Raw genomic sequence first — 27,691 nt, forward strand, 5'->3', positions numbered from 1 at the left:
TTCAAAGTGTTTCTTTAAAAAATATACATTAATCCCACTAGTGTGCGCTGGCCACTTATTGTAAACATGATTCATTTTGGTGTCACGATTAAAAAGAATTAGATATTCTTTAACGTAAAAGTTCTATAGTTAGACAAGATAAGTTAATATATCTATTTTTTTTTAAATCCTCAAAGACGAACGTTGCTGTTGATCGAGATGGTGCGGATCGATTAATAAGACTGTTCCATGATTCTGCTCTCGATTAGTTCTGCCTGGGAAGCGGGATTGTTGTTATCCTGCAGATGGAAGCTGTTAGCTCTCGGTGTGCTAGAACATACAGGGTTTAACCCATTTATAAACTTTATACTTATATCTACAAATGGCAACACTCTGCTGTGTCTCTAAGCTAATAGAAGCCATAGAATCTTTGCGATATAATGCGTCGGAGTATACGAAAAAGGACATTTTCTAAACGAACTCTCATCCGCCTGAGCCCGTCATGAGAGAAAGAGCCAATAAAGACAAACTAAAGCCAACTGTGACTTTGTCCAAGAGTAAGAGGAGTAAGAAGAAAGGCAGCAGTGGAGATGGAGCTTCCACCAGCTCCACGACCCCGATCACGTCGTTCTTCAGCAGCCGACCCCCGCCCCGGCTCGCCTGCCCTCTGTGCGGCCACATGGTACCAAGATTCAAATTAAACGAGCACATTGATTTCCAGTGTCAGAACTTTGAGAGAAGCATTTCGGCCTCTCCCGATGGGACGGGCGAGCAGGATGCACGCAGGTCTCCGGAGCCGGTGCAGAACCAAGACGGGCTCAAGGAGCAGACCAGCCCGTATTTCAAAAAGAGCCATTTTAAGAAGGAAAGCCAGGAAAAGAGTGTCGTCAGGGTGCTCGATCTTGGAAGTCTCTCTGCCAGGTTATCCAGGAAACGTCAAAAGATTCCGGAGACAGCGCAGAAAGTGGAGAAACACCATGAAGAGGAGTTATCTTCTGAGAGTCTGGACAGCTCGCAGAAAGAAAACCTACTTCAGAGATTTGAAGGAACCGATAATTGTGTGACGGCTGTTGATGTTACAGCCACAGGTGCACCGGAGGTCCAGCCAGGCTCAGAAACAGCACAAAATCTCCATCACAAAGCATCAGGATGGGAAGAACAACCGGTTTCTGCAGACCAGAACCCGTCCTCCTCCTCATTAGTAAAAAGAAAGGTGGTGTTTTCCTCCAACACGATTGGATCCCCAAAGAGAGCAAAACATGACGGTCAGAAGCAGCCTCACGCCAAAGAGCCGAGCTCCGTCACCACCTCCGGGTGTTCGGTGAGTGGCGGAGATGCTGAGGAGGCCAGTGAAGATGCTCCACAAGCGTGTGGTGCTGAGAGCAGCCCTGCTGACCAGGAGGTCCGGTTCTCGCAGCCCTCACGGCTTCCCTACTACCTCCAAAACTTCCGCTCCGTACTCGGGGCCGTCCTGGAGAACGAGGACGACAGAGCGTTGTTCAACCACCACGATATGTCCCACGTGCAAGCCTTTGAGAAGCTCTCAGGTATGCCGACACGTCGTTCCTTTATGTTTGATTTTGGGGGACGGGAAGTAAAAGGTGGCTGTCGGGCTTTTTCTCCTCCAAAGTGACGGCGCAGAAGCTCTACGTGAGACTCTTTCAGAGGAAGCTGAAGTGGCTCCAAGTCAGCAAACTGGGTTATGAAGAAATATGCCGCGATCTGCAGCCGGTCGTCCAGGAGCTGGTGGACGGTGGCTTTCTCCAGTCAGGTGAGAAGAAATAATGCATTTAGGCGTAACTATGTTCTTGGTGCAGTAGGTTTGTTCCACGCTGCCTTGTATTCACAATCCCAACTTCTGGTCTGCTCACTGGATGGTGTGTTTCAGAGAGCGAGCTTCAGGACTTAGCAGAGGCTCTGGATCTCCTGCCTGCTCCTGAACTCAAAGCCCTGGCTAAGACCTTCCACCTGGGCAGTTCTGGAACTCAGAAACAGCAGCTGGTGGAAGGCCTGATGAGACTCAGCAGGCAAAAGTCCCTCTTCTCCAGGGCCTCCTCTCAAAGCAGCATTGGAGCCGTCATCCTGAGAAGGTAAAGAGGTCCACATGATAGTTCAGCGCACGCGCATCGCACCGATGAGCTCACCCTTTTTCCCCAAAGGGCAAAGCAACTGGCGGGTCCCTGCGCTCGATTGTGTCGAGCTCCTCGCGCCGTCTTCTCACGCGTCCTCCTACTCTTCTCTCTCTCGGACAACATGGATGAGGAGGAGACGGCAGCTGGTGGGCAGAGCCAGCTCTTCACCATCTTGCTGGTCAACTCGGGCCGACTGGCCTTCCCAGACTATATAGTAGCGCGTAAATCCAAGGTGTTCCAGGACCGGGAGGATCTCATCAGGTGACAAGAACATGGTAGCATTTATTTACTGTGCAGGAAACCCACGAGAAGTTCTCACAGTTCTATTTGACCCAACAGATATGAAGCGTCCATGAGAGCCCTGCAAGACTTGGCCTTAGCTATGCAGGCAGGTCAGTGGGAAGAAGCTCTGGAGCTTTACACTGCTGCCAAAGGTGTCTGGCAGGAGCTGAGAGAAAGCCTTGACCTCAGGTGACTGAGCCTTTGTTATGGGATGCATCCACAGTTGTAAATATTGTGACGCTAATAATGTTAGCATTGGTTACAGGCACCAGGAGGAGCTCCCCGTGTTCCTACGCAGCTTCACCACTGGTTGGGCCTACACTCGCATCTTATCCAGAGGGGTGGAGGTGTTGCAGAGGTTGCGACAATACAAGGTTTTGCTCCTTTACTACTGCCCCCCCCCTTCCCGGCCCATTTTCACGACGCACCGTCGTAGTTACGGCGTTCCCCACTCGTGTTACAGGAAGCAGTGGAGGAGCTTCGGTCCCTACTCGGGCAAAGCGTTTTCTGTCCGGACAGCCGAGGACGGTGGTGGGACCGACTGGCCCTGAACCTTCACCAACACCTAAAACAGCCCGAGCAGGTGGGGGCAGCTTCGGTGTGCTTCTCTCCCCAGGCTGTGCCCAGTAACAGCGGTTTGTGTCGTTATTAGGCCATTGGTGCTATCAGAGAGGGGCTGTCGGACCCCTTGGTGCGAACTGGACATAAACTCTCACTCTACCAGAGAGCCGTTCGCATGAAGGAGTCCAACAGCTTCAGGAAGTATCGCGCGCAGCTCCGGGACCTTCCGACGCTCCAGGTCAACGACGTGAGACACGTGAGTTCGGCATATGTCCCCTTCCCAAGAGGACAAGTGTCCCTTGTTGACTTTGCCTCTGCCATCCATCCTCTCCGCAGGTAACGATCCGGGGGCAGCTGTTTCCTCACCAGGGGGGGGCGGGGAAATCTATGTTTGTTATAGCGGCTAATGGAGCGCAGGGAGGGAGTGCAGACGGCGCCCTGATATGCTCCGTCGAAGAGCTGTCGTTAGCACATTACCGCCAACAAGGCTTCGATCAAGGTACCCGGACCAGCCTCTGCTTCTCGTGTGGCTGCTTCCTGTTTCTGACGCTGATGTTGGGGTTTGTGGCAGGGATCCACGGAGAGGGCGCCACCTTCTCAGCGCTCTTTGCCCTTCTGCTCTGGGACGTCATTTTCATGGAGGGCGTTCCAGATGTGTTCAGATACCCCTACCAGGTGACGGCAGCTCCTTTGGAGAGGTGGTGTGAGTGTGCGGGCGTCCAGTTGATCCAAGCTTCCTGTCGCCCGTCAGGCGTGTCCGCTGGACCTTCACACCGATTGTTTCTATGAGAACCGATGGGAAGCGATCGATACTCGCGTCCGGATGCTCCAGGAGGCGCCGGTGGAGACGCTGTGCAGCATGTTGGGAGACGTCTGGACTTCGCAGGAGGGGAAAATGTGCTCCCTGATCAGCTGGGACCGTTTCTCGTGCCTCCAACAGGCGCAGGTACGCCTTTAAAATCACAACCCTAGCAACAAACGCCACGACGGCGAGGTTAGAGCGGAAGGTCATGTGATCACACGTCTGCTCTGTTTGCAGTCACTTGTGTCGTGTTTGGGGGGAGCCTTTTTGGGAGGAGTAATAGCACGGATGGCGAAGGACTACAGACACTGCCGTGCAGGCCTCCCAGATCTGGTGGTGTGGAACACCTCCGACCACACCTACAAGGTCAGATCTCCGTTCTTAGACAAACTCAGTGGTAGCAAACGTGACGTAAACTGTCTTTGTGGTGCAGCTGGTGGAGGTGAAGGGGCCCAGTGACCGTCTGTCCCAGAAGCAACAGATCTGGCTGGATGAGCTTCAGAAGCTGGGGGCTGACGTGGAGGTGTGTCACGTGGTGGCCACCGGAGCCCGAGGAGCTCCTCTGGACTAGTCCACCTGGAACGCTGCTCGACCAATGTGAATAAAGACTGATGTGAATAAAGAAAATTACTGAACACTCGAATAAACATTTTGTCACATTTAATGCTGAATGATGGAAATATCAGGTGAAACAGACGTGACCAGGAGCAGCTTCCTCATAGATGTTCAACCAGGAGCAGCTTCCTCATAGATGTTCAACCAGGAGCAGCTTCCTTATAGATGTTCAACCAGGAGCAGCTTCCTCATTGATGTTCAACCAGGAGCAGCTTCCTTATAGATGTTCGACCAGGAGCAGCTTCCTTATAGATGTTCGACCAGGAGCAGCTTCCTCATAGATGTTCAACCAGGAGCAGTTTCCTCATAGATGTTCGACCAGGAGCAGCTTCCTCATTGATGTTCGACCAGGAGCAGCTTCCTCATTGATGTTCGACCAGGAGCAGCTTCCTCATAGATGTTCGACCAGGAGCAGCTTCCTCATTGATGTTCGACCAGGAGCAGCTTCCTCATAGATGTTCGACCAGGAGCAGCTTCCTCATAGATGTTCGACCAGGAGCAGCTTCCTCATAGATGTTCGACCAGGAGCAGCTTCCTCATAGATGTTCAACCAGGAGCAGCTTCCTCATAGATGTTCGAAGCTAAAGCCTCAAACTTTTAGTTGGTAAGGCTATATTTGCAGGATGCATGTTGCTAAGCAACAGGAGTGGGCTGCTCATCAGCAAAGCAAAAGATCTACAAGTTTGTTGTTCGGGTAATTAGAAAAGGGGGGGGTGGACATGTTAATATGATCGTAATAGTAACATAAAAAAATACTGTTTTACTATACTGTTACTATATCTCCAGTGATGTAGTGGATAGATAAAGATGGACAGTATGAACGATTGCAGGTATGGATGATTATTTTAATTTTACTTTATTATGGGGGGGGGGGAGGCTGCGCTGCGTGGTGACGTCACGGCGCTGAGGAGGAGGAGATGAGAGGAAGCTGCAATAAACACACAGGGCGTCTGCGCCTGGCGAAGTAGGACAATAAAGTGAAAAGGGCATCAATGCTTTAACAATGGGCATGGCGGACGCGCTTCCCCTCCGGCTCCTGCTCTCCGTCTGCCTGCTCGGACACATCCAGGGTGAGTCCGCCGCGTCGCTGCCGGAGAATCCGCCGATCGCGGAGCGCCGAGGCAGCGGGGAGGCTGCTAGCCCGTTAGCTAGCCCGTTAGCTAGCCGAGCGGATCAGCGGGGCCTGCTTGTTGTGGGCAAGACTGCACCCTTTTGCGGCAGAACTCGCAGCCATCCAGCGGCGATCCCGCAGAAGCCGGCTCGCCCCCGGTGCGGCCGCGCGGATGGCGCCGGCGCGGCCGGGGGAGCGGCGGTGCGGTGTCGCCGCTCCGGCTGTCAGGGCGCCGCGGCGCCGCTGTTGCCGAGCGGAGAGCCGCGACAGCCATTGTTGTGGGAGGACGGCGGATTCCGCCCGGGTTAGCGGACCGTTAGCACGATGCTACCGCGCTAGCCGCTAACGGGCTGAGATTGGGGCAAAAACAAAGAGATTTGGCCGTCGACACCGAACGGAAAACATGCCCGAGGCGATGGCGGATGCGGGATCCGCTGATTATTCGCTGCTTTGCTGCAGCGGCTTCGCCTTTTCTGCGTGTGTGTGCGTGCGCGCGCGTGCGTGCGTGCGTGTGTGTGTTGTCCTTTGTGCTTTTCTTAGTTAATAAAGCGATGCTGTCGCTCGTGCTGTTTGACCATAGCAACCAAATTACAACAGCTGTGATTCGTACCTCGGGATGTGTCAGATATCAGAGGTTGACGGTTCGAGTCCCGTCGTCATTGACATAAACTCGAATCACCTCTGTGGACATGATATCGTGTTCTTATGGGATGCATGTCGGGGTGGCTCCATGCATCCTTCCACATATGGCTGCAGGAGCTGGGGCTCCTCACACCAGGTGTCTCTGCTCCTCTCCCCCCTCTGTCCAATCCGGATGCAGGAGCGGCGTGTTTCCTTTTTATTAACTGGAATTGGTCTGGAGCAGCACAACATCACCTCCACAGCTCGTTCCTGCCGCTGCCGAGGGCTCCGGCCCCAGCGAGCCGGGTCTCAGGACCTTCCTGTAAGCGCTGGGGGACGTCTTCAGCCACGGCCTTCGCGTCTCGCCGTCACCTCAATGAAAAATTTAATGCCGGAGTCTGAATGTTTGATGTGGCACATGCACAGACGGGGAGCTGAAGCCGCTTCACCTGCCCGCCACTTCTGTCATTTTAAGTGCCAGAGAACCGGGATTACGGACGGTACTAATTACCTTTTCTTACTCTTTAAAGCCGCCTGGGTGATGGAGGTCGCTGAGAACCTTTTGCATTCTGAGCCCACCTCCCACTTCTTTGGTGGCAGCTCAGCAGCTGGCAGCCGTTCGGCTTTATTAACAATTCCACGCCAGTTCCTGTCGGCTTCCTCCGGCGGATTGCGACAGCACATTTCCCACGACCTGCCGTTTACAGGATGCGTTGCCCAAAAACCCCGGCGTCCGCTCATCCGAGCCACTTTTACGGACGCGGGTGGATCCGTTCGGTCGGCGTGGCGTTGGGAAAAGCCGGCGTTTTCCTTGTCTGTGCCGATAACAGTCCTTCCTCTGTTCTTTTGACACAGGACACTACAGAAACCCGCTGAACAAGTACATCCTTCACTATGAGGGCCTGTCCTATGACACAGAGCTGGTGCACAGCAAGCATCAAAGGGCCAAGAGGGCGCTCGCTCACGAAGACAAGTTCCTTCATTTAGAGTTCCACGCTCACGGAAGGTTTGCCCATTTCTGTCCCCGTTTGTGGTCGTTTTGCCGGGAGTAAGACCGTAAATAAGCGGAGCCTCGGAAAAAGCTGTTAATGGGAATTCTTCCTGCGTCCCCGCAGAATTTTGAAGCTTCCTGTGATGTGAAATTCCCCTGCTGGGAGATTAATAGCATTTATCTCCCTAACGTTCGTGCATGCATTAAAAGTGTGTAGGTGTGACATGAAAGGCTTTGAGATGCTGCCAAGCGCGTCTTGGCTGCTTCCTCCGTCCTAACGAAGCCCTTGTTTTATTGCCTCCTCCCAGAAGCAGATAAATGTCTCTGTGTTGGTGTCTGTAGCGTCTCTGTGATGAGCAGAAACGACATCTTCCCTATTTATATCCTGCGCTGTTCCCTTTGTTTCCCTTTCATCCCCCCTTCAGGCATTTCAATTTACGGATGAAGAGGGACACCCAGTTGTTCGCCGAAGATTTAAAGGTGGAAGTCTCAGGAGAGGAGATTCCATATGATACCTCTCACATCTACACAGGAGAGCTATACGGTAACATTTGGGCTGCTCGAGCTTGATCCTTCCCAGTTTTCCCGGAACACCCATTCCACTGTCTTGTGGGTTTCCAGGGGAGAAGGGAACCCTGAGCCACGGCGCCATCGTGGACGGTAAGTTTGAAGGCTTCATCCAGAGCTACCACGGCAACTACTACGTGGAGCCTGCCGAGAGATACCTGGACGGGAAGAACGTGCCCTTCCACTCGGTCATCTACCACGAAGACGACATACGTAAGTGTGGGCGGCGGCAGCACCGCTACTTTCTATACGTCGGGCCGGCGAACGGCAGGGTTAGCTAACACATTAGCGCAGCCTTTCTCTATATAATGAGCGCTAAGCTCAGTTCCCAAACTTTAAATGCCACACAGCTGGGGGGAAATGAAACAATAACTGGCTAATGTAGCGGCTCAGGCTGCAATGCTAAGCTCCAGTAGCGTGTAAGTACATCCATTAGCTCATCATTAATAGCGCCCAAAATAGAGTATTAAGCAGCGCGTCTAAACATTGTGTCCTGTAATCCTGACGGTGTTGTGTCTGCCTGACATTCTCAGACTACCCTCACAAGTATGGCCCCGAGGGAGGCTGTGCTGATAGCTCCGTGTTTGAAAGGATGAAGAAGTACCAAGAGTCGGGCGTCGCAGAGAAGCCCAAGGTGAACTTACACGTATGTGGAAACCACATTCCTGATGTTGGGGGGGTGATGAATCCGGTGGAATCACTGTAATGTTCAGTAATCACACAGTGGGGATTTAGTTTATCATTATAGACGTGCTGCCGCTGGGAAAACAGCCTAAAAATACTGGCGTTAGCTAGTTAGCCACCTTTTCTTTAGCATCTATATATGTGTGTGTATGTTTTATTTAATGTCCACGTCCGGCTCAGGAGCTCCACACGGACGAAGGCTCCGATAAGCCGGTGCTGCTGAGGAAGAGGAGGATGACTCAGCCAGAGAAGAACACCTGCCAGCTCTTCATTCAGACCGACCACCTCTTCTACAAATATTACAAGACCAGAGAGGCCGTCATCGCTCAGGTGACGCTCGGGCTCGCTCGCACGCCGCCCGATACACATGCACAGATATTTTTAACCAGCCTGTAAATCCTCTTGGCACGACTGAGGTGCCTTTTAAGCAACTCCACGAGTCCCGAGTAACAAACGGACCCTTTTCTCAGGTTGACGGGAGTAAATGGATCAAACCTGTGCTCGCGCACACCAACACGATTAATGATAATTCCAGAATGACTGTGCTCATTATGCTTCCATAGACTCCATCCATGCACGTTGTGGCTCCAGCAGCACGACACGCACGCTCAAGTTGGGTTTATCAGCTTCAATTATTGATAACGTGCAAATCAAAGTTTAATTGGGGGTCGTAATGACGACTGGACTTGGCAGGTTTTAGCTGGGCTCCTCCCGACGTTAGTGGAGGGAATTCTGCTACACTTACATCAGAATAAAGAATCTTTTAGTAGCTCTTTAATGGCAGGACCGACCTTTTTACATCCCAGCCATTATCTGAGACGTGCAGTGCTTGTGAGTTAAGCATTTATTATTGATGCCTCCAGTCTGCCGGTGCTGTGCGGCATGAATCGAATGCACGTGTCACCGTTTCAGATCTCCAGCCACGTCAAGGCCATCGACGCCATCTACCAGGGCACCCAGTTCAAGGACATCCGCAACATCAGCTTCATGGTGAAACGGATCAGGGTGAGCCTCTTTCTGAGGGGACGTTTGCACGTTTCCCTTTGTCTCCGCTGAGTTCCGCCGTGCGCTCGTAGATAAACACCACCAGCGACGAGAGGGACCGCTCCAACCCGTTCCGCTTCGCCAACATCGGCGTGGAGAAGTTCCTGGAGCTCAACTCGGAGCAGAACCACGACGACTACTGCCTGGCCTACGTCTTCACCGACAGAGACTTCGACGACGGCGTGTTGGGCCTGGCCTGGGTCGGCGCCCCCTCAGGTACTGACAGATGGCGGATTACAGCACGTTTGGGGGGGGGGGGGGTGTCGGGCTGAGGTCGTAACCGAGCTGTGAGATGATCACGTGTTGTTCATTCTGAGGCGTTTCACATTTAAATGTTGATTTATTCGGTTGTTTCGGGACCGTGTGCAGATGCGACAGGTCCCGGCGGCTCGTTTGCGCCGCTCTCGATGTGCCGACGTAGCGTCTCCCGGGCGTTCCGAGCCGCGTTCCCGTTTGAAGTTTTGACGGGAAGCACTGTCGAGGTGTATAATGTGCTGCGGGAGGTTGTTCCTCCTTTTTGGGTTAGCTGGCGTGTCTGGCGTGTGGTGTTCGCAGGAACTCGTCGTGTGGGCAGCTAATTGAAAAATGTTTTTTTAATCAGAATGTTCTCGTCGCTGGGCGGAAATATTTATTTGCTCTTATTTGTGTTTTTCCATCCCAGGGAGCTCCGGAGGCATCTGTGAGAAAAGCAAGCTGTACTCGGATGGCAAGAAGAAGTCTCTCAACACTGGAATCATCACTGTTCAGAACTACGCCTCCCACGTTCCCCCCAAAGTCTCTCATATCACTTTTGCTCATGAAGTAGGCCACAACTTCGGCTCCCCGGTGAGTGTGCACGATGTGTCGGATTCGTGCACATCGGGTGGGTTTGAGCCGGCGCTCGTTGTCCCGTCTCCTCTGGTTTGCTATGATTCTCGTGTTGTTCCCAGCATGACTCTGGGCCCGAGTGCACGCCAGGAGAGTCCAAAAGCCAAGACATGAAGGAGAAGGGCAACTACATCATGTACGCCCGAGCCACGTCGGGGGACAAGCTCAACAACAACAAGTTCTCCGTGTGCAGCGTGAACAACATCACCAACGTGCTGCAGAAGAAGAGGAACAACTGTTTTGTCGGTGCGTCCGCCGGGGTCACGTCCCAAAGCCGCCCCGCCGCCCGTAGCTCGCCATTTAATTGCCATTTCATTTGTGCCTCCAGAGTCCGGCCAGCCCATCTGTGGCAACGGCCTGGTGGAGCCGGGAGAGGAGTGCGACTGCGGCTACAGCGACCAGTGCCGGGACCAGTGTTGCTATGACGCCAACCAGCCCGACAACAAGAAGTGCAAGTTGAAGCCAAACAAAGTCTGCAGGTGGGTGAAGCTCCTCCCCGGGTGCCGCCGCCCGGCCGTGCTCTTTCCCAACGCCTCGCTGCCTGTCTGTCCAGCCCCAGCCAGGGCCCCTGCTGCACCTTCGAGTGCTCCTACAAGGGCCGCAACGAGAAGTGCCGCGAGGAGTCGGAGTGCGCCCACCAGGGCATGTGCAACGGCGTCAGCGCCCAGTGCCCCACGTCCGAGCCCAAGGCCAACTTCACCGCCTGCCACGGAGAGACTCAAGTCTGCCTCAACGGGGTGAGGAGCGGTCGCTATGGTAACGCCGCGTTCGCACCAGAGGGTGTCGGGCCTCACGTGTCCTCATGCTCCTCCCCCACAGGGCTGCTCCGGCTCCATCTGCGAGAAGTACGGACTCGAGGCGTGCACCTGTGCCAGCCAGGACGGCAAGGACGAGACGGAGCTCTGTCACGTGTGCTGCATGGAGAAGAGTGAGTCACGCCATCCCGTTCTAACGGGAATGTTCTTGGAGGGGTCGTTGGATCACGGTGGGATGCTTTCTTCTCCCCGCAGTGAATCCCAACACGTGCAGCAGCACCAGATCCGAACGTCTGGCTCGCTTCTTCAACAAGAAGGAGATCACGCTGCCCGCGGGCTCGCCGTGCAACGAATTCAAGGGCTACTGCGACGTGTTCATGAAGTGCCGCCTGGTGGACGCGGACGGACCGCTGGCCAGGCTGAAGAAGGCCATCTTCAACCCCGAGCTCTACGAGAACATCGCCGAGTGGATCGTGGTACGTGTCTGGAGCGCGACCACGGACGGAGCGCGTGTATTCCTGTCACGCCGGGGGGCCGTTTTCAAGACCCGTTTTCCCTCTTCTCTCCTCTCCAGGCTCACTGGTGGGCTGTGCTACTGATGGGCATCGCTCTCATCATGCTCATGGCCGGCTTCATTAAGATCTGCAGCGTGCACACTCCCAGCAGCAACCCCAAACTGCCTCCACCCAAACCACTCCCAGGTGAGATTTGCCAGGAAACCTCACACTTGAGTGTGTTTTTTAGACGAATCTAACGCTATATTATTCAGCTGTGGTCCCGTGTCTGTCCAGGATCCACTAAAACGCGCCGATATCCATGAGCGTAAAGGTTTTCTTAAAAAAAACAAAGAATTTCTTTTGTTATTTGGTCACGTTGAATTGTCATGGGCCTGTTTGGCCAGTAGGGGGCGATGTGGTCCACAGCTGCCACTATAGGAAGCAGATCGGTCAATAATTCTCCGAACCTTCCCGGCGTCCGTCCTTGTCCTGAAATAGCCTTTAAAGTCCCCGAACAGAACCCGACGAGAGTCATCGTGCAAAACACGTTTGTCCTCGAATATAAAACCAAAAATGTGAAGAAAGCGGGGCGACGCCCCCTCTGGGCCCCGGCAGCAGCGGCCACGCCGACCCGGTGCGACTCACGCCTTATCCTGTCACAGGCACCTTGAAGCGGCGGCGAGCGCAGCAGCAGCAGCAGCAACAGCAGCAGCAGCAGCAGCAGCAGCAGCTCGGGGGCTCCCAGGCGCAGCACCAGGCCCAGCACCCGCACGGCCACCAGCACAGACACGGCGGCGGACGCCAGGCCCAGAGGCAGCCTCAGCGGCAGGCGCAGCCGCAGAGACACCACCGCCAGCACCGAGAGAACTATCAGATCGGCCAGATGAGGCGCTGAGGCCCGGCGGCCCCGCCTCCCCGCCCCCCTCCAATGCCTTGGCTCCTCCTTGTGCCTACAGTGGGAAACAAAAGCGTCACTCCATCCAAAGAAAAGCCTGACGCGGCCGTTGCGTCGCGCCGTCGACCTGCGGACACAGAGGAGGAAACGCAACCTAATTGGCTCTTTGCGGAGTGGACGCGGCCACCGAACGCAGTGCGATCAAGCATCTTTTTCCATCTCTTCGTTTTCTTTTTCTGGCGCGAGGAGCCGAGGAGTTGAGGAACCACGTGTAGCTTTAGTACATTCTGTGCTGTGTTTTCCGTTCTATTGCGACGTCTTCTCGAGTGACACGCTCCGTGGCTGCTGGTGAATTGTTCCGTGCTTTGATTTTTGATTTTTATTTTTTTCCGCCGGGATTCCAGAGACACTCGGTGGGGATTTTGCGGCACTTTTGTGATTTTTTTCCCCACTCGTCTAACGGCAAAAGACACAGGCTCCGGTCTCCCCGTGCAGACAGTCCTCTGCATGTGACTGTAAATACTTAGTGTATCATAAGTGAAAACTATTTCTTCTACTGTAAATGTGTAATTCTTCACTCTTTTTTCGTTTATTTTTTGGCTTATTGCTCTCAGGACTCAACACGCAGATGAAGGTCTTGGTCGCAGGTGAGAATCTGGCGACCAATCAGGTGGCTCTCTCTCACTCTCGTTAGGTTTTGATATCGAACAGGTCGCGATTTCCCACTTTTCACTCTCCCTTTTTGTTTCCAGCTTCCTTTTTTTAACATTTTTTTTCTCTATAATTTTGACTAACACGCGTCACAAGCTAGCGAAGGCGAGTCGTCGGAGCGGAAAGGGAACTCGGGCCGGTTCGGTTCACGTTGTCTTTGTTTTTTTTGTTTTTTTAATTGCCTCCGTTGATTTGAAGGAAGAATAACCACTACAGGAAGCTTACGACGATTCTACCTGTTTGAATATGTAGAGGCGGGATCGAGAAGGCTGCCGTGGCGTAGCGTAGAACGGAGCGTGCCGTGTACCGCGGTTAGTTCTCCGAGATTAATCGACTCTAATGTGGTGTACAGGAAAACTGTAAGATGAATTCATTCTATTATCCTTGAAATAGCCAGTCTTACGAGCTTTTTTTTCAGTGTGGGCATGCAGACACATTAATTAAATGTGACTATGAATTGACCGAGGTCTGTACTATATGTGTGTCACTCTACACGGATCCAGCGCAGCAGTATTGGAACGCCGCTCACACTTTCTTAGGAGTCTTCACTAACTTCACCGTAGGCGAGCGTCCGTTCCGTGAGAGGAAACCCTCTGGTCAGGTTTGCATCCAGGACCCAACAGTTTATGCAGCTGAGATTTTCTACCACACAGGGAGCAGCTAATGCTACTAGCACTACTTTAAGGAGAGGATGCCTGACCTCCACCGGCTCCATAGCATGAGAGACCCGGGAATAGAACACGACACTAACCAAAAGAACCCCGACGTGTTTCTGTAAAAGCCGCCATGGGATTTACAGAAGCCTTTTCTTGTGCTCCAGCTTTATATTTTCTGAATGCATGCAATAATCACCACGGGTCACATCGCAACACTGCCCCCACGGTTGGAAAAGTCCCGAGGATTCTCCGGGTGGAATCGGCAGCTCGGAAGCTGCGCTGACTTTTCTTTGGAGTTTCATCCTCTCGGCCGCATCACGCTCTTTTAACCCCGCAGAATTTACGTGTATACTTGTACAGTACTTTCAAAAAATTAGCGTTTCATTTAAAGAAGAAAGTTACATTTTGATATATCTCTTGCTTTTTTTTCTTCTTCTTTTGGTTGTTTTTAAAGAAAATTTAACTCCAGAGCAAAATGTTCAAAGATGTATGTGATGAACTTTCTTTTTTTTTTTCCTCTGTTTTATTTTCTTTTGTTCGTCTCTGTGCTGGTTAAAATCACGTTTTTTCTCCGCCATCGTCAGCGATTTCAAACAATTGAATGTGGTGGAGCTCAATGTTTAACATTTCCTTTTGGCCTCTGCCTCCTGTCTCCCCGTTCGGGTAGAAGAGCCGAAGAACAATGCCTGTAAATTTACTTTCCTTTTAATTTTGTCGTCTTGGTCCGAAGGAAAACACAGTTTTTAGATAAACGTGCACTGAAAAAAAAAAAGAAGTCCAAATTGATTTGTTGTTGGTGATGGAGGCTGAAGGAACACAAGGTTAAAAAAAAATACTACTACTGTCTGATTTTAATGTTCACTGTGTTTTATACAGTACCGGAAATTTTTGTTCACTTTGAACATTTTTACTAAAAAATGGAACAAAAAAAAGATTTCAAATTGTATTGTGCAAAGAGATGTAATTTTTTGGGAGTACTTGAAATGCATAAATTAAAAGACCGGTTCCAAATAAAATAGTCCCCTGTTTACTGTCTGCAATGTCTGAGTGTGCGTGTGGTTATTTTTTCCCTGTTTGCAGCGGAAAGATTTTGAAATATTTTATTCTTGTTCAACTCTGATCCCGGGAGCTGGTTGCAGTAGCGTCGGTTGGGCGCTAGGGGGCGCGCTCCACAATCCACAAATCCAAACGGTTTTAATGAGAAAAATCTCAATCGTTTCCTTCCCGCTGTCCGTGCCAGTGCGGACCCGCAGTGCCATGCGTGTTTGATGCACGTTGTTGCTCTTAAATACATGCATGTATAGATTTCACCCCCCTCACGAGCGTGTGATGATGTAATGACCAGGACAGCCCGGAGGCAGCACCGGCACGTGCAGCGGAACGTGTCCGGCTACCGATAATCAATACGGCCCCTCGGCTGCAGATGCTCGGTGTGGTGTTACACGCCCTCCTCGCTCAGCTCGGCAGAACATCGGCCCCGTGTGGGGAGCCCACGCCACATCTGTTGACCAAGCAGAAGTTTCTGCCTTTGTGGGGACAAAGTGCGATTGTGTCGAGTGTTTCGGCTGCAACCGATGCCCAGGACCCGGAGAGAGAGACCTGGGATAGCGGGCGCCGTTCCCGTGGAGGTCAGGCTCTCGCCTTTGGATCGGACGTGTTTTGTGGTTAGAATGTTGGGGTTCCTCGGGGATCCGCTCTGGATTTCCCCTCCAACCACTGGAAAGATTTAAATTTAGCGTTAAAAACACAGACCCGGAGAACACAGAACCGGTTCCAGGCTGAAAGCTTCTGCTCTTTAAAACTCCGGCAGCTTCGGAGCGAAGTGATCGAACTTTAATGTCGATAAAACCGTAAAATCCAAACAGTGATGAATATTTCAGACAGCAGAAGAAAGGTCGAGGAGGCGACTTCACACACTAACAACACACGAGAGAAGCTAAAACTACTAGTCCGGCTCCCATATTTGGCTAAATTTTAAAATCTAATGACTATAATACAGTATTTACAAGATGTATATGAAAGGTTTGACCTTTTGTCGAAGCGTGGAGGGACTCATCCAGAGTTTGGAGGGGTGTGTTTTTACAGTGCAGATGACATAAATGTGTGTTTGATGTTTGTGGATCAGGACCGAAGGTGGACCCCCGACCCAGAGTGAGATGGCGGTGCTGGACCTTCAGCACCGGGCTCCAGCAGTGAGTCCACGTCTGTTTCAGCTCATGGTGATCATCTCGTATTTGTCCTTCAGGCTGCTGTCCTCGTCCTCGTCCTCCTCGTCCTCCTCCTCCTCGCGGGGCTTCTCGGGCTCGTCTCGGGGGTGGTGCAGCTCGATGAGCAGGTAGTAGAGCACGGCGCCGACCACGCCCCCCACCATGGGGCCCGCCACCGGGATCCACCACCAGTAGTCGGCAGTGCTGCGAGAGAGGCGGGAAGCGTCAAACAACCGCAGAGGTCGCGGAGGTCGCCGCGCCATCGACCGGTACCGATGTCATTGGCGGATCGCTCGTGACCATCGACTGCATCGGGCGCCGCACACGTGACCTTATGTAAGCGTCCGCGCAGCACAGCGGCACCACTGAGGTATGTTAGAGCCATCGTCTACGTTCTACATTCTCCTAAATCCATACGTGACACACGCGTGTTGGGGGTTACCTGAAGACCTCCATGCCCCACCCCGCCACGGCGGTGAACAGGCGGGGGCCCAGGTCTCTGGCGGGGTTCAGGGGGTAGCCGCAGTTCAGCCCCATGGACACGCCGATGGCCATGATGATCAGGCCGATGGCCAGCGGCTCCACGCCTTTGGGAGCGCCGATGTTTCCGCCGTCGACGATGGCGAGGATGCAGAGGACCAGCATGCCCGTCCCCACCACCTGCACAGGTAGACCACAGGTAGGTCAGCGGGGCGACCGTTGCTGGGTGGCGCTCGCTCAACCGGCTGTTCAACGGGATGAATCTGTTAGACGTGTTATTTTTGGATCAGTGCGCCGGCTCAGAGATGGTGGGAGATGGTGTTTCGTATGGATCCGGCCTTTCAGGAAATGGGTCGTTGGACCCAAAACTGAGCAAATGGGGGGATGTTCTCGGACCAACTGGGGCAATCGATGGTGCATTAGCCGCATTTGCCAGGCTTTGCAAGTATTTGGAGCCTGAACGGGGGGATGGGGGGGGGGGGGGCGGTTGGAGGTCAACGGGTCGCAGCGAGCGGAACTCACTTGATCGATGAAGCCGCCGAGGACGGACAGGTGCCGCGCAGGGTAGGAGGCGAAGATGTGACCCGTGGCATTGATGCCTGTGACCGACAGGATCCCGCTGGTGAAGTCCATGAAGGCGTCTGGGAAGAGGACAGAAGTATTGGTGTCGCCCCACAGGGTCCGTGAGCAACAAACGGTACCGACGGGGCCTCGGTTCCGCTCACCGTAATACAGCCCAAACACGGCGGCGGCTCCGGCGAAGGCGCCGAGAAACTGGGCGATGACGTAGAAGGGGAACTTCCAGATCTTCAGCTTACCCAGAATCACCATGGCCAAAGACACCGCGGGGTTCACGTGGCCCCCTGGGGGAGGAAAGGACAGGAAGTGGGAGAGGGGTGCGTCATGATGCCCCCCCCCATCATCAGGGAGGCAGAAGGGCAGCGGCCCCGGGGGGGCAGGTGGCTTTGTTCTGTGTGTTCACCAGCAGAAAGGCAGAATAATAGCCCCATATTAGGATTCAACCTTTAAGAAACAACACTGGGGGTGTTACCCCCCCCCCCCCCCACACACACACACACACACTAGCTTTCATTTACAAAAGCGTCAGTCAGAGCTGCCAGAACCGGAGGAGGCTGCTTGGGTTTGGGCCCGAGCCTGTGTGACAGACAGAAGCCTCTGATCAATGGGGTTCGCAGGACATTTGGTGCCCGGGGTGATGTTTGACCCCAGAGAAGCTGCGCCCTGGCAGCGACAGATCGATGTTTGGTGTGTGTGTGTGTGTGTGTGTGTGTGTGGGGGGGGGGGGGGCAGCACTGGGCAGCAGGACGCGGAGCTGCACATCTGATTCAACGTGATAACAACGCGACTCAAACTGAAACGCGCGGCCGTGCGGGCTTACCTGACACCCTCCGGCCACATACGCGGCCATCATCAGCCCCACGGAGAAGCCGATGTGCACGGTGAGCGGCTCCCCCAGGGTGTTCCGGCTGAGGACGGTCTGGGCCACGGAGCCGCAGCCGAACAGCTGGCGAAGCGAGCGGGAAAAGAGCCAAACAGAACCAACGGCAGCTGAGCACAAACTGATGATGCTGTCAATAAAAATAAAAAGAAGAGAGAAACGATACTCACGACCAGGACGAACGTCCCCAGGAATTCTGCCAGGAATTCCTTAAAAATTCCGTGTTTGATGGCACAGCGTTTCCTCATCTTTGTCCCGCGTCGCCGGCCGCTGCTGCTGCCTTTAAAACTATGAGAAGTCCAGCAGAGCGAGGTGCTGAAGTTCAGAGTTCTGCTGCCCGATCTCCACCTCCGAGCCGGCGCAGCCACTCAGCAGCAGCCATCGATCCGGTCCGTCACCGCCCCCCCGTCAGCCGCAGCACATGGCGGGAGAGGAGGTCTCGCTGGAACATAAAGTCATTTTTGGGAGGCGGCGGACGCATCACACGCAGCAGGGGTGTGTGCAAACATCACTGAACATGGGGAACTCGTTTCAACACATTTATTTAGGAGTTTTCAGTGACAGTATATTAACACACACCATTCAGCAAATAACTTAAGTAAGAAATGAATCAATTTGCAAAATATGAGTTGGTCAGATATCGTAGTCGTTCCCCGTGTCGCCACAAGGGGGCAGCACCGGCGGGGCGACGCGTGGTTCACACGCAGAAGCAGCCACACTTGGGTTTGTTATTGAAATTAAGCTTTTAGGGTTTCGGTATCCAATTTCACGCCGATCAATCTGATCCCAGGTCGTCACCGTCGTTCACAGCATCTTCGGCAATTCTCCCAAAAGAAGGCGATTTCTTCTTACGCCTGAGGATTAAAACAGAACTTGTGAGACCTGAGCGCGGAGCTGAGGTGTCCAGAGCGATGAGGTCCCAGAGGTGGAGTGTGAGACAGCGAGGAGTCACCTTATCTCGCTGCGCAGCGCGCTCAGCTGGCCGTGGAGCTGCTCGTTGGCCTCCAGCTGCTCGTCCAGCTCCCTCTGCAGCTTCTTCTTAGCGTGTTCCAGGCGCTCGATCTCCTCCTCCGCCTCGTCCATCTGCCTCTTCGCCGTCTTCAGCCTCTGGTTCAGCTGAAAGTCAGATTCCATGGTCAGCCAAGCCTGCCGCGCCTGCTTGGGGCTTCTCACTCATCTGACCTGGTCCCTCTCGCTCTGCAGGTTCACGTGCTCGTCGTCCGCCTGCATCTTCATCTCCTTCACTTTGCGCTCTAGTTTGCGGTTGGATTGCTGCAGGTTGTTGTTGTCTCTGCGTGAGAGAGCCAGATCACATCACTGAGGCAGCTTCCTGTAACCGAACTCCTTCCCAGTGCGTTTTGGACCAGGGTTATTTTCACGCTTACGGTCAAACAGGAAGTGACGCGAGCAGATTCCATCAGGTATCTGGTGTCTGTCACATTCTGAGCTCTACACACCCTCACCTCTCCTCTTCCTGCAACCTTTCCTCCAGCTCCTGGATGCGGCCGTTCAGCTTGGAGACGAGGGAATCCTGGCTGGTTCTCTGGGATCCTTCCAGGTGAGTCACTCTGCTCTTCAGATCTTTGTTCTGATGGACAAGAAAAGGTGGGAATGATCCAAACGCGTGTGACTTGAAGTGTGCTGAGGGGGAGAGCTGCAGGAATGGCAGGAGCTTCGTTTGACAGGACACGAGGACAAACATTCTTGGACAGGTTCAAGAAGAACTACAGACAAGTCAGTCCCTGTTCCAGAGGTCAGTCCCTGTCCCAGTCCCTGTCCCAGAGGTCAGTACCTGTCCCAGTCCCAGTCCCAGGGGTCAGTACCTGTCCCAGTCCCTGTCCCAGAGGTCAGTACCTGTCTCAGTCCCTGTCCCAGGGGTCAGTCCCTGTCGCAGGGGTCAGTACCTGTCTCAGTCCCTGTCCCAGGGGTCAGTACCTGTCTCGGTCCCTGTCCCAGGGGTCAGTCCCCGTCCCAGGGGTCAGTACCTGTCTCGGTCCCTGTCCCAGGGGTCAGTCCCCGTCCCAGGGGTCAGTACCTGTCTCGGTCCCTGTCCCAGGGCTCAGTCCCTGTCCCAGGGCTCAGTCCCTGTCGCAGGGGTCAGTACCTGTCTCAGTCCCTGTCCCAGGGCTCAGTCCCTGTCCCAGGGCTCAGTCCCTGTCGCAGGGGTCAGTACCTGTCTCGGTCCCTGTCCCAGGGCTCAGTCCCTGTCCCAGGGGTCAGTACCTGTCTGGGTCCCTGTCCCAGGGCTCAGTCCCTGTCCCAGGGGTCAGTACCTGTCTCAGTCCCTGTCCCAGGGCTCAGTCCCTGTCCCAGGGGTCAGTCCCTGTCTCGGTCCCCGTCCCAGGGCTCAGTCCCTGTCCCAGGGGTCAGTACCTGTCTCAGTCCCTGTCCCAGGGGCCAGTCCCAAACGCAGGGGTCAGTACCTGTCTCAGTCCCTGTCCCAGGGGTCAGTCCCTGTCCTAGGGGTCAGTACCTGTCTCAGTCCCTGTCCCAGGGGTCAGTACCTGTCTCGGTCCCTGTCCCAGGGGTCAGTCCCCGTCCCAGGGGTCAGTACCTGTCTCGGTCCCTGTCCCAGGGGTCAGTACCTGTCTCGGTCCCTGTCCCAGGGCTCAGTCCCCGTCCCAGGGGTCAGTACCTGTCTCAGTCCCTGTCCCAGGGGTCAGTACCTGTCTCGGTCCCTGTCCCAGGGGTCAGTACCTGTCTCAGTCCCTGTCCCAGGGGTCAGTACCTGTCTCGGTCCCTGTCCCAGGGGTCAGTACCTGTCTCGGTCCCTGTCCCAGGGGTCAGTACCTGTCTCTCAAGGCTCATCTTGTCACACTCCAGGTCCTGCCTGGCGGTTCTTTCCTGCAGCAGCTCGGTCCTCATCTGGTCCATCTGTCCTCCAGAAACAACAAAATCACACGTTGATGCAAAAACCTGCAGATTCCAGCGAACGTGCTCACATGTCGGACTATTTTCAGCATTTACTCTGTGCTTTAATCTGTCCCGTGCATCCACAGAGCTGCAGCTTGAACTCATCTCCATTTTACATTATGAGGAAGAAGAAACGAAGATGCGATGGTCCTTTATTAAAAGGGAAGCCAGATGTTGACCAATGAAAGGAAAGGCTGTCTGGTAAGGGCAGGCATGTTGGATCTAGTGGATCTCCTCTCTAATAACATCTAGAGGCCCCGCGAGGGGGCGTGCCTGTGTTTTAGTCTCAATTAGTCTGATGAATGCTGGCCTACTTTTCAGCCACACTAAGGTCACGGAGGCTCTCATCAAGACACCAGGGACCAAGAAATGTGTGTGAGATCACAGTGAAGCAACGGGGGAAAGCCGGACAACGTTCGCCAGTTTCTGAGGGGAAATTTGCAGACCCCACCCTCAATCTGCTCATAGTGGAAACAGATGTAGGGCTGGGTGCTCAAACCTAAAACAGCTGGGAGGTTTCAGATAGGCTCGCCATCCCAAAATGAAACTTTAGACAGAAAGAAAAACCTCATCGGAGGTAGGAAACCTGCCTGCGCTTTGGTTTTGTCCAAACGCTCCATCATGCGGTCGCCGCTGCAGCGCTCCTCGCCCAGATCTTCTTCCAGCTGTCTGAGGCGTCCCTGAGGGCAGACGGAACAACCAACGAGGGTGTCAAAGCAGCAGCAGATCCACAAACACCGCACCGGGACACAGGACCCGAGTCTGCCCCCCCCCCCCCCCCAGGCCTCGGAAGGAGCCTGGGTGGACGTGGCTGCGACCGTGGCAAAAGGTTGGATGGCGGCGAGCGCCTAAACTGGTCGGGTAACTTTGTACAGTAAACACCAGCTTTTCCAGAACGAAAGCAGAGTCAACAGTGACGCTGTGTCACGTCTCTGTCATCAGAAAAACAAACAGTGCCGACTCAGAGGCCAGTCAGCAGGAACAGGAACACGGGTCGGTTCACACCTGAAGAAACCACAACAGTACGATTCTACACGAGGGTTCCGGCCAAAATACTGTTCATACGCCTCCTCAAACAGATGTTCAAGGCAGAGCAAAGGTTCAAAACCAGTACAGAATATAACCAGTACAGAATATAACCAGTATAGAATATTCAGAACGACCCTGTAAGATACAGACTCCATTTTGAAGACGGTTCAGAGACACTTGCCTCCAAGAGTTTGAGGTGTCGCTCCCTCTCCCCCACCGTGGACGCGTTCCTCTCCTCCAGCTCCTCCACCCTCTGCTCCAGCTGCCTGCACCTCTGCTGGGCCTCCTGCTGCTGCCTCTGACACTGCTGCAGATCCTCCTCCAGAGGAAGCAGCTGAGCATGCAACAGAAACCGGGATGAGCACGAACGGAGGTCAGAAGGTCAGAGGTTTGAACTCGAGACAGAAGCGGGGGGGGTGGGGGGAGGGGGGGAGTCCGCGACGCACCTCGTCCCGCAGATTTTTGGCCGCCTGTCGGGATTTCTCCAGCTCGGCGCCTTTTTCCTGCAGCTGCCGCCGCAGCTCGTCCAGCTCCCTCTGACTCCTCTCTCTGGCCTCATCAACCTGGTTCTGAAGGACGTCTGTGGAGGCTTCGCACTCCTCGATGATGCTGGTCATCTGGGGACAGAAACAACGAGCCTTCACGCCCAGACGAGCTCGGAGCAGAACAGAGAAACCAACAGTGTCTCAGTTGATCTGGTTCCACCAGAAACATCTCAACAGAGGGAACCTTCCCAGCTTTCCTGTGATGGAAACCAAAGCAGGGGAAGTTATTTTCCCCGTTTCTGTCTCCACCTTTCTCTGCAGCTGCTCCACACTTCTGTCCTGCAGCCTCCTCTCGTCCTCCAGCTGTGTTTTTGTCTTCCACAGCTCCTCTCTTTGTCTCCTCTCCTCCTTCAGCTTCTCCTTTAACTCCCTGTGCTCCTGGTTTAGCCTGGCCATCTTGCTCTGTGAGAAGAGAAGAAAAGGCAACGGTGAAGACCGAGGAGTGCCATCAGATGGCCGCCAGCAGCTTGGCTTTACCTGCACTTCCTCCAGTCGCGACAGCAGCGTCTGGTTCGACTGGCTCATCTCCTCCTCGTTTCTCCTCGCATCTCTCAGGGCCTCCTCCACCTGCTGCTTTTCTCTCTGAGGATTGCGGACAGGTTAGGAGGCGCAGGCGGGGGCGGAGCAGGTGTCATGGCGGCGTTTCCAGTGTGTCTCACCTCCAGCTGCTTTGCTCTCTGCTCCAAAAGCCTCTCTGTGGTTTTCAGCTCCTGGATGGCCTGATTCAGCTGATCCACTTTAAGGTTCTGGCCCTGCACCTTCCCCTTCAGCTGATCCCGCTGCAGGATCAGATCCTCCAACTGGGAATTGGCTGAGAGTCTCTCCTCTTCTGCTCTGGCCCTCTCTTGGCCCAGCTGACTGTGGCCCTGTGAGGCAGAACACTCCAATAACCTGTGGACTGATTGGATTTGGGAGTTTTTCAGTCTAAAATATCACCTCTTTGAACAGATCGAACTCCCCGAGCAGTTTTTGGAACTCGTTTTCATATTCCTCCTTCAGAGCAGCCATGTACTGGTCGTGGGTCTCCACCTCCTCTTTCAGCGCTCCCTTCAGGGAGTCCAGCTCCTTCTCCCTTTGGCGAAGCAGCTCCTCCTGCTCCTCCTTCTGCTGCAGCAGGTCCTGGCAGTCGCCGCGCAGCTGCACCACATCCTGACGGACACAGGGCAACATCTCTGCCTGACTGTGAGGCTGCCCAGGCTGCTTGCAGAGCTTCATTTACCTTCAGGAGGACGTCTTTGTCTCTGTCTATCAACTCTGTCTTCTTAGCCTGGTCCAGCTCGTCGTGCATCTCAGAAAGCTGCAGCTCTAGATCCTTCATCTGGGTCTTGGTTCGCTCTCTCTCTGCCTTCATCTGGGTCAACCTGACAGCACACAAGTCAAACACCGCAGGCTAAAAACCTCACAGTGGATCCTGAGAGGTGGATTCCACAGCTGAGGAAGTTCACCATGAAAGAAAAACACCACCTGGACGGGTTCTAGTGGGACTGATTGAGTGGGGTGTTGCTGGTGGTTAAATGGGACATAGAGGCACAAAGGAGGAGCATAAGGAAGACTGTTGAGCTAAACTTGAGATAACCTCTTCTGGTGTAATTCTTGGCAAGACAGCAACATTCCTCGAAACGACGAGTCATTATTCTAATCAGTTGAAGGTAACACCAGCACAAACGATAGGATTTGCCCGTTTCTACGGTTTCCACGGCGAGACTCACTCCTGTTTAGCTGCCTGAAGTTCAGCCTCAGTCTCCACCAGCTTGTCCCTGAGTTTGAGGAGCTCTTCCTGACTTTTGGCCAGCTCTTCCTGTAGTTTCTTCTTCTCCGATCTGGCCTTTTCACAGGCTTTGGCCAGGGTCTTTTCATTCTGCGCACAACAAAAGAAGATCAGCCACAGGAAGAGGAAGTGTGTGCCTCAGAGATGAATCAGCAGGACGCGACAGCAGGACACCTTCATCTCAGTTTCCAGCTGTTGCTTCAATTGGGACATTTCTTTTTCCAGCGATTCCTGTTTCTCCTGCAAAAACCTTGCCTGAGCTGAGTAATCCTGGATGACATTTGGGAGGGGGGGGGACATACGGCAACTGAGTATCACCATTTGTTTCTAACAAGGACATCAGTGAAGCAACACGGGCACAAACATCTGCTCCAGGACGCACTTCCTCCTCCCGCCCGTCCAGACTCTCAGCAGGCTTCCACTTGATCTTGTTAACAGTTTCAAGCAGCGAGGCGACTTTCCTCTCAGTCGCGGGGTCATCGTCGGTCCTGCGCGACAGGAAACACAACTGTTTACTCCTCCTGAAGACCGTAAAGACGTCTGTGGCGCGAAAACACCAGCCTGTACCAACGGGGGGGCCGTACTGCAGCAGCGCACACTTAATAAAACACACTGACAGATCTTAAAACATTCCATGTGGTGAAGTTCATGTGCCACATTCCTGACGGTTACATGAGCTGGATCAGCGCCCCGCTATCAGACTGTGTGCGGATCTTTAAAACTGGCTGGGAGAACCTTTACGGAGTCGACGGAAATCTGCTGCTTCAGCGTTGCCGATATCAAAACAAACCCGAATTCTGACGCTAGCCCGGCCGCTGTGGCGAAGACGCTCACCCGTTTTTGAGGAAAGTGAAGAGTACTTGTTTGGTGGCGTCCTCGGGTGGGTCCACTGGCAGTTCTTGCTGTCCTTTCAGAAGATCGGGGGTGACCTGGTTAGAGAACATCCTGCAAATAAATACCTGCGTCTAAATGAGGGCTGTCTGTGGGAGTGGACGGCGTTACCTGCGTGTCCCTTTTGTCCAGGTCAGTCTGGTGACCCAAAAGCGTCGCCTCCTGTCCATTGTGACCGACCGCCTGCTCCCCCTCCTTCTTCTTCGCCACGGAGGTCCGTCCGCCCAGGAGTCGAGCCCTGGCTGACCCCGGAGGATACATGGCACCGGAGCTTTCGGCCCCGGCGCCCCTCAGAGACGAAGCTCTGCTGGAGGACGAGGATGAGGACGAAGATTCTGAGGTTCGACTGCTGTCCAAGCTGCGTGACCTTTGACACTGCTCTGGGTCCAGCCTGTTCCGTGGGCCTCCCCTGCCCCGCCGCTGGCTGCTGTTGAACTGGTTGATGAGCTGCCCCACAGATAAGATGGACTCTGTCTCCACGGCGTTTGGTGACCTTGCGGGGAGTTGTCGACCTCTAGGTGGTGCTTTGGCCTCAGATTCCTCGCACTTCAGATCCTCTGGGCCTTCGGCCGGCAAAGGTATCCTGGGTTTGTTGGCATGAGCTGTCTGGCCGGACTTTGGCTGCTCAGGTCCGTCGACTGAAACAGCTGAAGGAAGGAAGCTCAGGTTATTGCATTGGGGGTCATAAGGTCGCAGAATCTCCGGGTGTTTCTGGTAATGCAACATGGGGGAGGCTGAAGATGGCTTTGGCTCAGGGGAAGAGTGTCTTTCATCCACAGGCCTCCTCAGCGGGCCTGGATTATTCCCAGCCTGGTGAGTGATGACAGAGATGTCTCTGTGGCTCTCTGAACTGTTAAGGACCACGTAGGGCTGACCTTTGAACCCCTGAACCTGGACCCTGACTCCAAACAGGCTGTCCGGGCCGCTCCTGGGACTGTGCTGCGGCACTCGGCTCAGTCTGTGAGACTCCATCCTGCCTCACGATGAGTTCACAGATGATCTGGTGGGGGAGGGAAAAAAGGCGGTGAGGAAGGTCGACCCCGCACGGGAACTGATGCGTCAGGTTTGTCGAGCTGCAGCTATTTACACAACACTGAGGTAAAGACGGAGCTGCACCAGCAGGCAGATCACCAGGCAGCTCCTCGCACAGCTGCACTCAGCCAACGCAAAAAAAAAGGCCAACAATAAATGGATGTGAGCGAGCGCCTGATATTGCTGTGCAATGAAAACAGCTACCCTGTGTGCTCACCACAGTGCACTATTGTGCAGCCACATGTGAGACAAGTGCATGACGACGACGGCTGACTGGCATCTCCGGGGTGTCGTCACCCACTTCATGGATCAACACTTGAGGAAACCGTCAACAGACAATCTACTGTCAAGCTGCAGAAGGAGCGCGTTCTCCTCACCTTCAAGGACCTGATTAGTGATTGGAAGAGGCGTTCAAATGTGTCTAAATCTGTCTAAATTACTGCCGCTGTTAAGAATATCGACAAAACAACAGCAATAATACTGTCAAAAAGTAGTTGGTCAGGTTAAAACAAATGCTAATTGTTAATAATTGTATTCATCTATTATCAGTTTAATTGTATTGTTATTTTGTGAGATTCCAAATAAGACGGAATCTTTTTTTTTAACACCGATACGCCTTAATTTCTTTGGGATTCATTCCCAATGTTCAGATTAAACAAGTTGGCGACAGTTGTCAAACAACTAAAGAAAAAGCAGAAAATAACTCGAATCTTTCCAGCAGGTTCATTAAAGTTGCTGAAGAGAAGAGAGAGTTCACGGTGAACTTCAAAGCCGCCGCCGCGCACTCGCTCCAGAAAAGGTAGGAAAAAAATCCACTTTTCCCTTTTTAAGAAACAAAATCTATACGTTCTATATGTGGGGAGCACACTTACCGGCTGCGTATCCAGTATGAGGGTCGAGCGGAGTCCTGCACCTCCTCCCCCTGCACCTCCTCCGCCCGGAGACGATTGTACTCCGTGAGGCGTTCACGGACCCTCTGCCAGATACTCCGGTCACGTGACCGCGGCTCCCGCTACATTCTTATGATAACAAACACGCAACGCGCCCTAAAGACAAGTAGATGCATAGCAGCGCCTATTTGCTTTCTATTTGCCTTCAGGGTTGATTGTTTTCTGCTTTAAAAAGATTTTATTAGAGGATTTGACCCCCCCCCCCCCCAATATCGGCGTTTAATAGGAACCCACTTCCTCCCATTGTAAAGTGAAGCCGCCGAGCCAAGGAATACCGGCGTCGGTGTCACGTGCTGGTGACGTCATTTCCAGCCACACAACAACCACTTATAAAGGAAAAGTTAAAGATTATCCAGCAGCATGAAAGCACAAATAAAACATCCCTGGTAAAGTATTATATGAGAACCCGCGGCATACCTTCAGAAGGAGCCTAGTATCCATCTTTATAGCATTAGCATAACAATCAAGGCCTAAAATAATATATATATAATATAGTATAAAGATGGTTATTACATAGCTGTTGTCAACTTTGGCTAGCAATTTATTTTAGTGTGCCGTATGATGTATGTTTTAGATTTAACCTTTGTGGCTGTTTACATTACGTTGGCACACACACGCTTTGTGACTGCTGTGGCAGATGTTAGTTA

General features: G+C 53.4%; 4 protein-coding genes across 7 annotated transcripts; 2 read left to right on the forward strand and 2 right to left on the reverse strand.

Moving 5' to 3' along the window:
• Positions 1 to 182: 182 nt before the first annotated feature.
• fan1 (FANCD2 and FANCI associated nuclease 1) lies at positions 183 to 4,403 on the forward strand. The gene is made up of 13 exons (XM_057051286.1): positions 183 to 1,526; positions 1,610 to 1,750; positions 1,868 to 2,069; positions 2,139 to 2,372; positions 2,451 to 2,582; positions 2,659 to 2,767; positions 2,857 to 2,976; positions 3,046 to 3,210; positions 3,291 to 3,453; positions 3,526 to 3,629; positions 3,706 to 3,900; positions 3,994 to 4,122; positions 4,190 to 4,403. Exons 1-13 carry the CDS (start codon positions 482 to 484, stop codon positions 4,325 to 4,327), a joined length of 2,877 nt encoding a protein of 958 aa, XP_056907266.1. The 5' UTR covers positions 183 to 481; the 3' UTR covers positions 4,328 to 4,403.
• An 849-nt stretch (positions 4,404 to 5,252) lies between these two features.
• LOC130535896 (disintegrin and metalloproteinase domain-containing protein 10-like) lies at positions 5,253 to 14,810 on the forward strand. 2 transcript variants are annotated; one of them, XM_057051294.1, is made up of 16 exons: positions 5,253 to 5,441; positions 6,959 to 7,109; positions 7,520 to 7,638; positions 7,716 to 7,874; positions 8,195 to 8,307; positions 8,526 to 8,675; positions 9,258 to 9,350; positions 9,422 to 9,605; positions 10,051 to 10,214; positions 10,319 to 10,502; positions 10,585 to 10,735; positions 10,810 to 10,993; positions 11,076 to 11,184; positions 11,267 to 11,487; positions 11,586 to 11,712; positions 12,171 to 14,810. In XM_057051294.1, exons 1-16 carry the CDS (start codon positions 5,375 to 5,377, stop codon positions 12,401 to 12,403), a joined length of 2,409 nt encoding a protein of 802 aa, XP_056907274.1. In that variant the 5' UTR covers positions 5,253 to 5,374; the 3' UTR covers positions 12,404 to 14,810. The 2 variants fall into 2 exon arrangements, with proteins under 2 accessions (XP_056907274.1, XP_056907275.1); XM_057051295.1 differs by having other exon boundaries at positions 8,195 to 8,295.
• Positions 14,811 to 15,581: 771 nt separating this feature from the next.
• On the reverse strand, positions 15,582 to 18,285 carry LOC130535907 (aquaporin-9-like). Its single transcript, XM_057051311.1, has 7 exons — positions 18,087 to 18,285; positions 17,862 to 17,982; positions 17,607 to 17,612; positions 17,183 to 17,320; positions 16,980 to 17,098; positions 16,420 to 16,637; positions 15,582 to 16,181 (listed from the first exon to the last, which is right to left on the reverse strand). Exons 1-7 carry the CDS (start codon positions 18,162 to 18,164, stop codon positions 15,980 to 15,982), a joined length of 882 nt encoding a protein of 293 aa, XP_056907291.1. The 5' UTR covers positions 18,165 to 18,285; the 3' UTR covers positions 15,582 to 15,979.
• Positions 18,286 to 18,441: 156 nt separating this feature from the next.
• Positions 18,442 to 27,110, reverse strand: LOC130535893 (cingulin-like protein 1). 3 transcript variants are annotated; one of them, XM_057051285.1, is made up of 19 exons: positions 26,967 to 27,110; positions 25,174 to 26,062; positions 25,006 to 25,100; positions 24,554 to 24,659; positions 24,346 to 24,441; positions 24,113 to 24,261; positions 23,623 to 23,764; positions 23,340 to 23,552; positions 23,063 to 23,269; positions 22,881 to 22,985; positions 22,653 to 22,805; positions 22,305 to 22,475; positions 22,040 to 22,192; positions 21,420 to 21,509; positions 20,707 to 20,790; positions 19,380 to 19,504; positions 19,099 to 19,207; positions 18,869 to 19,032; positions 18,442 to 18,770 (listed from the first exon to the last, which is right to left on the reverse strand). In XM_057051285.1, the coding sequence occupies exons 2-19, from the start codon at positions 26,032 to 26,034 to the stop codon at positions 18,692 to 18,694; spliced, it is 3,102 nt and encodes a 1,033-aa protein (XP_056907265.1). In that variant the 5' UTR covers positions 26,035 to 26,062; positions 26,967 to 27,110; the 3' UTR covers positions 18,442 to 18,691. The 3 variants fall into 3 exon arrangements, with proteins under 3 accessions (XP_056907265.1, XP_056907263.1, XP_056907264.1); XM_057051283.1 differs by having other exon boundaries at positions 24,536 to 24,659; XM_057051284.1 differs by lacking the exon at positions 26,967 to 27,110 and adding an exon at positions 26,312 to 26,425 and having other exon boundaries at positions 24,536 to 24,659.
• Between the last annotated feature and the right edge of the window lie 581 nt (positions 27,111 to 27,691).

Source organism: Takifugu flavidus, chromosome 13 (genome assembly GCF_003711565.1).
Source record: "Takifugu flavidus isolate HTHZ2018 chromosome 13, ASM371156v2, whole genome shotgun sequence".
NCBI lineage: Eukaryota > Metazoa > Chordata > Actinopteri > Tetraodontiformes > Tetraodontidae > Takifugu > Takifugu flavidus.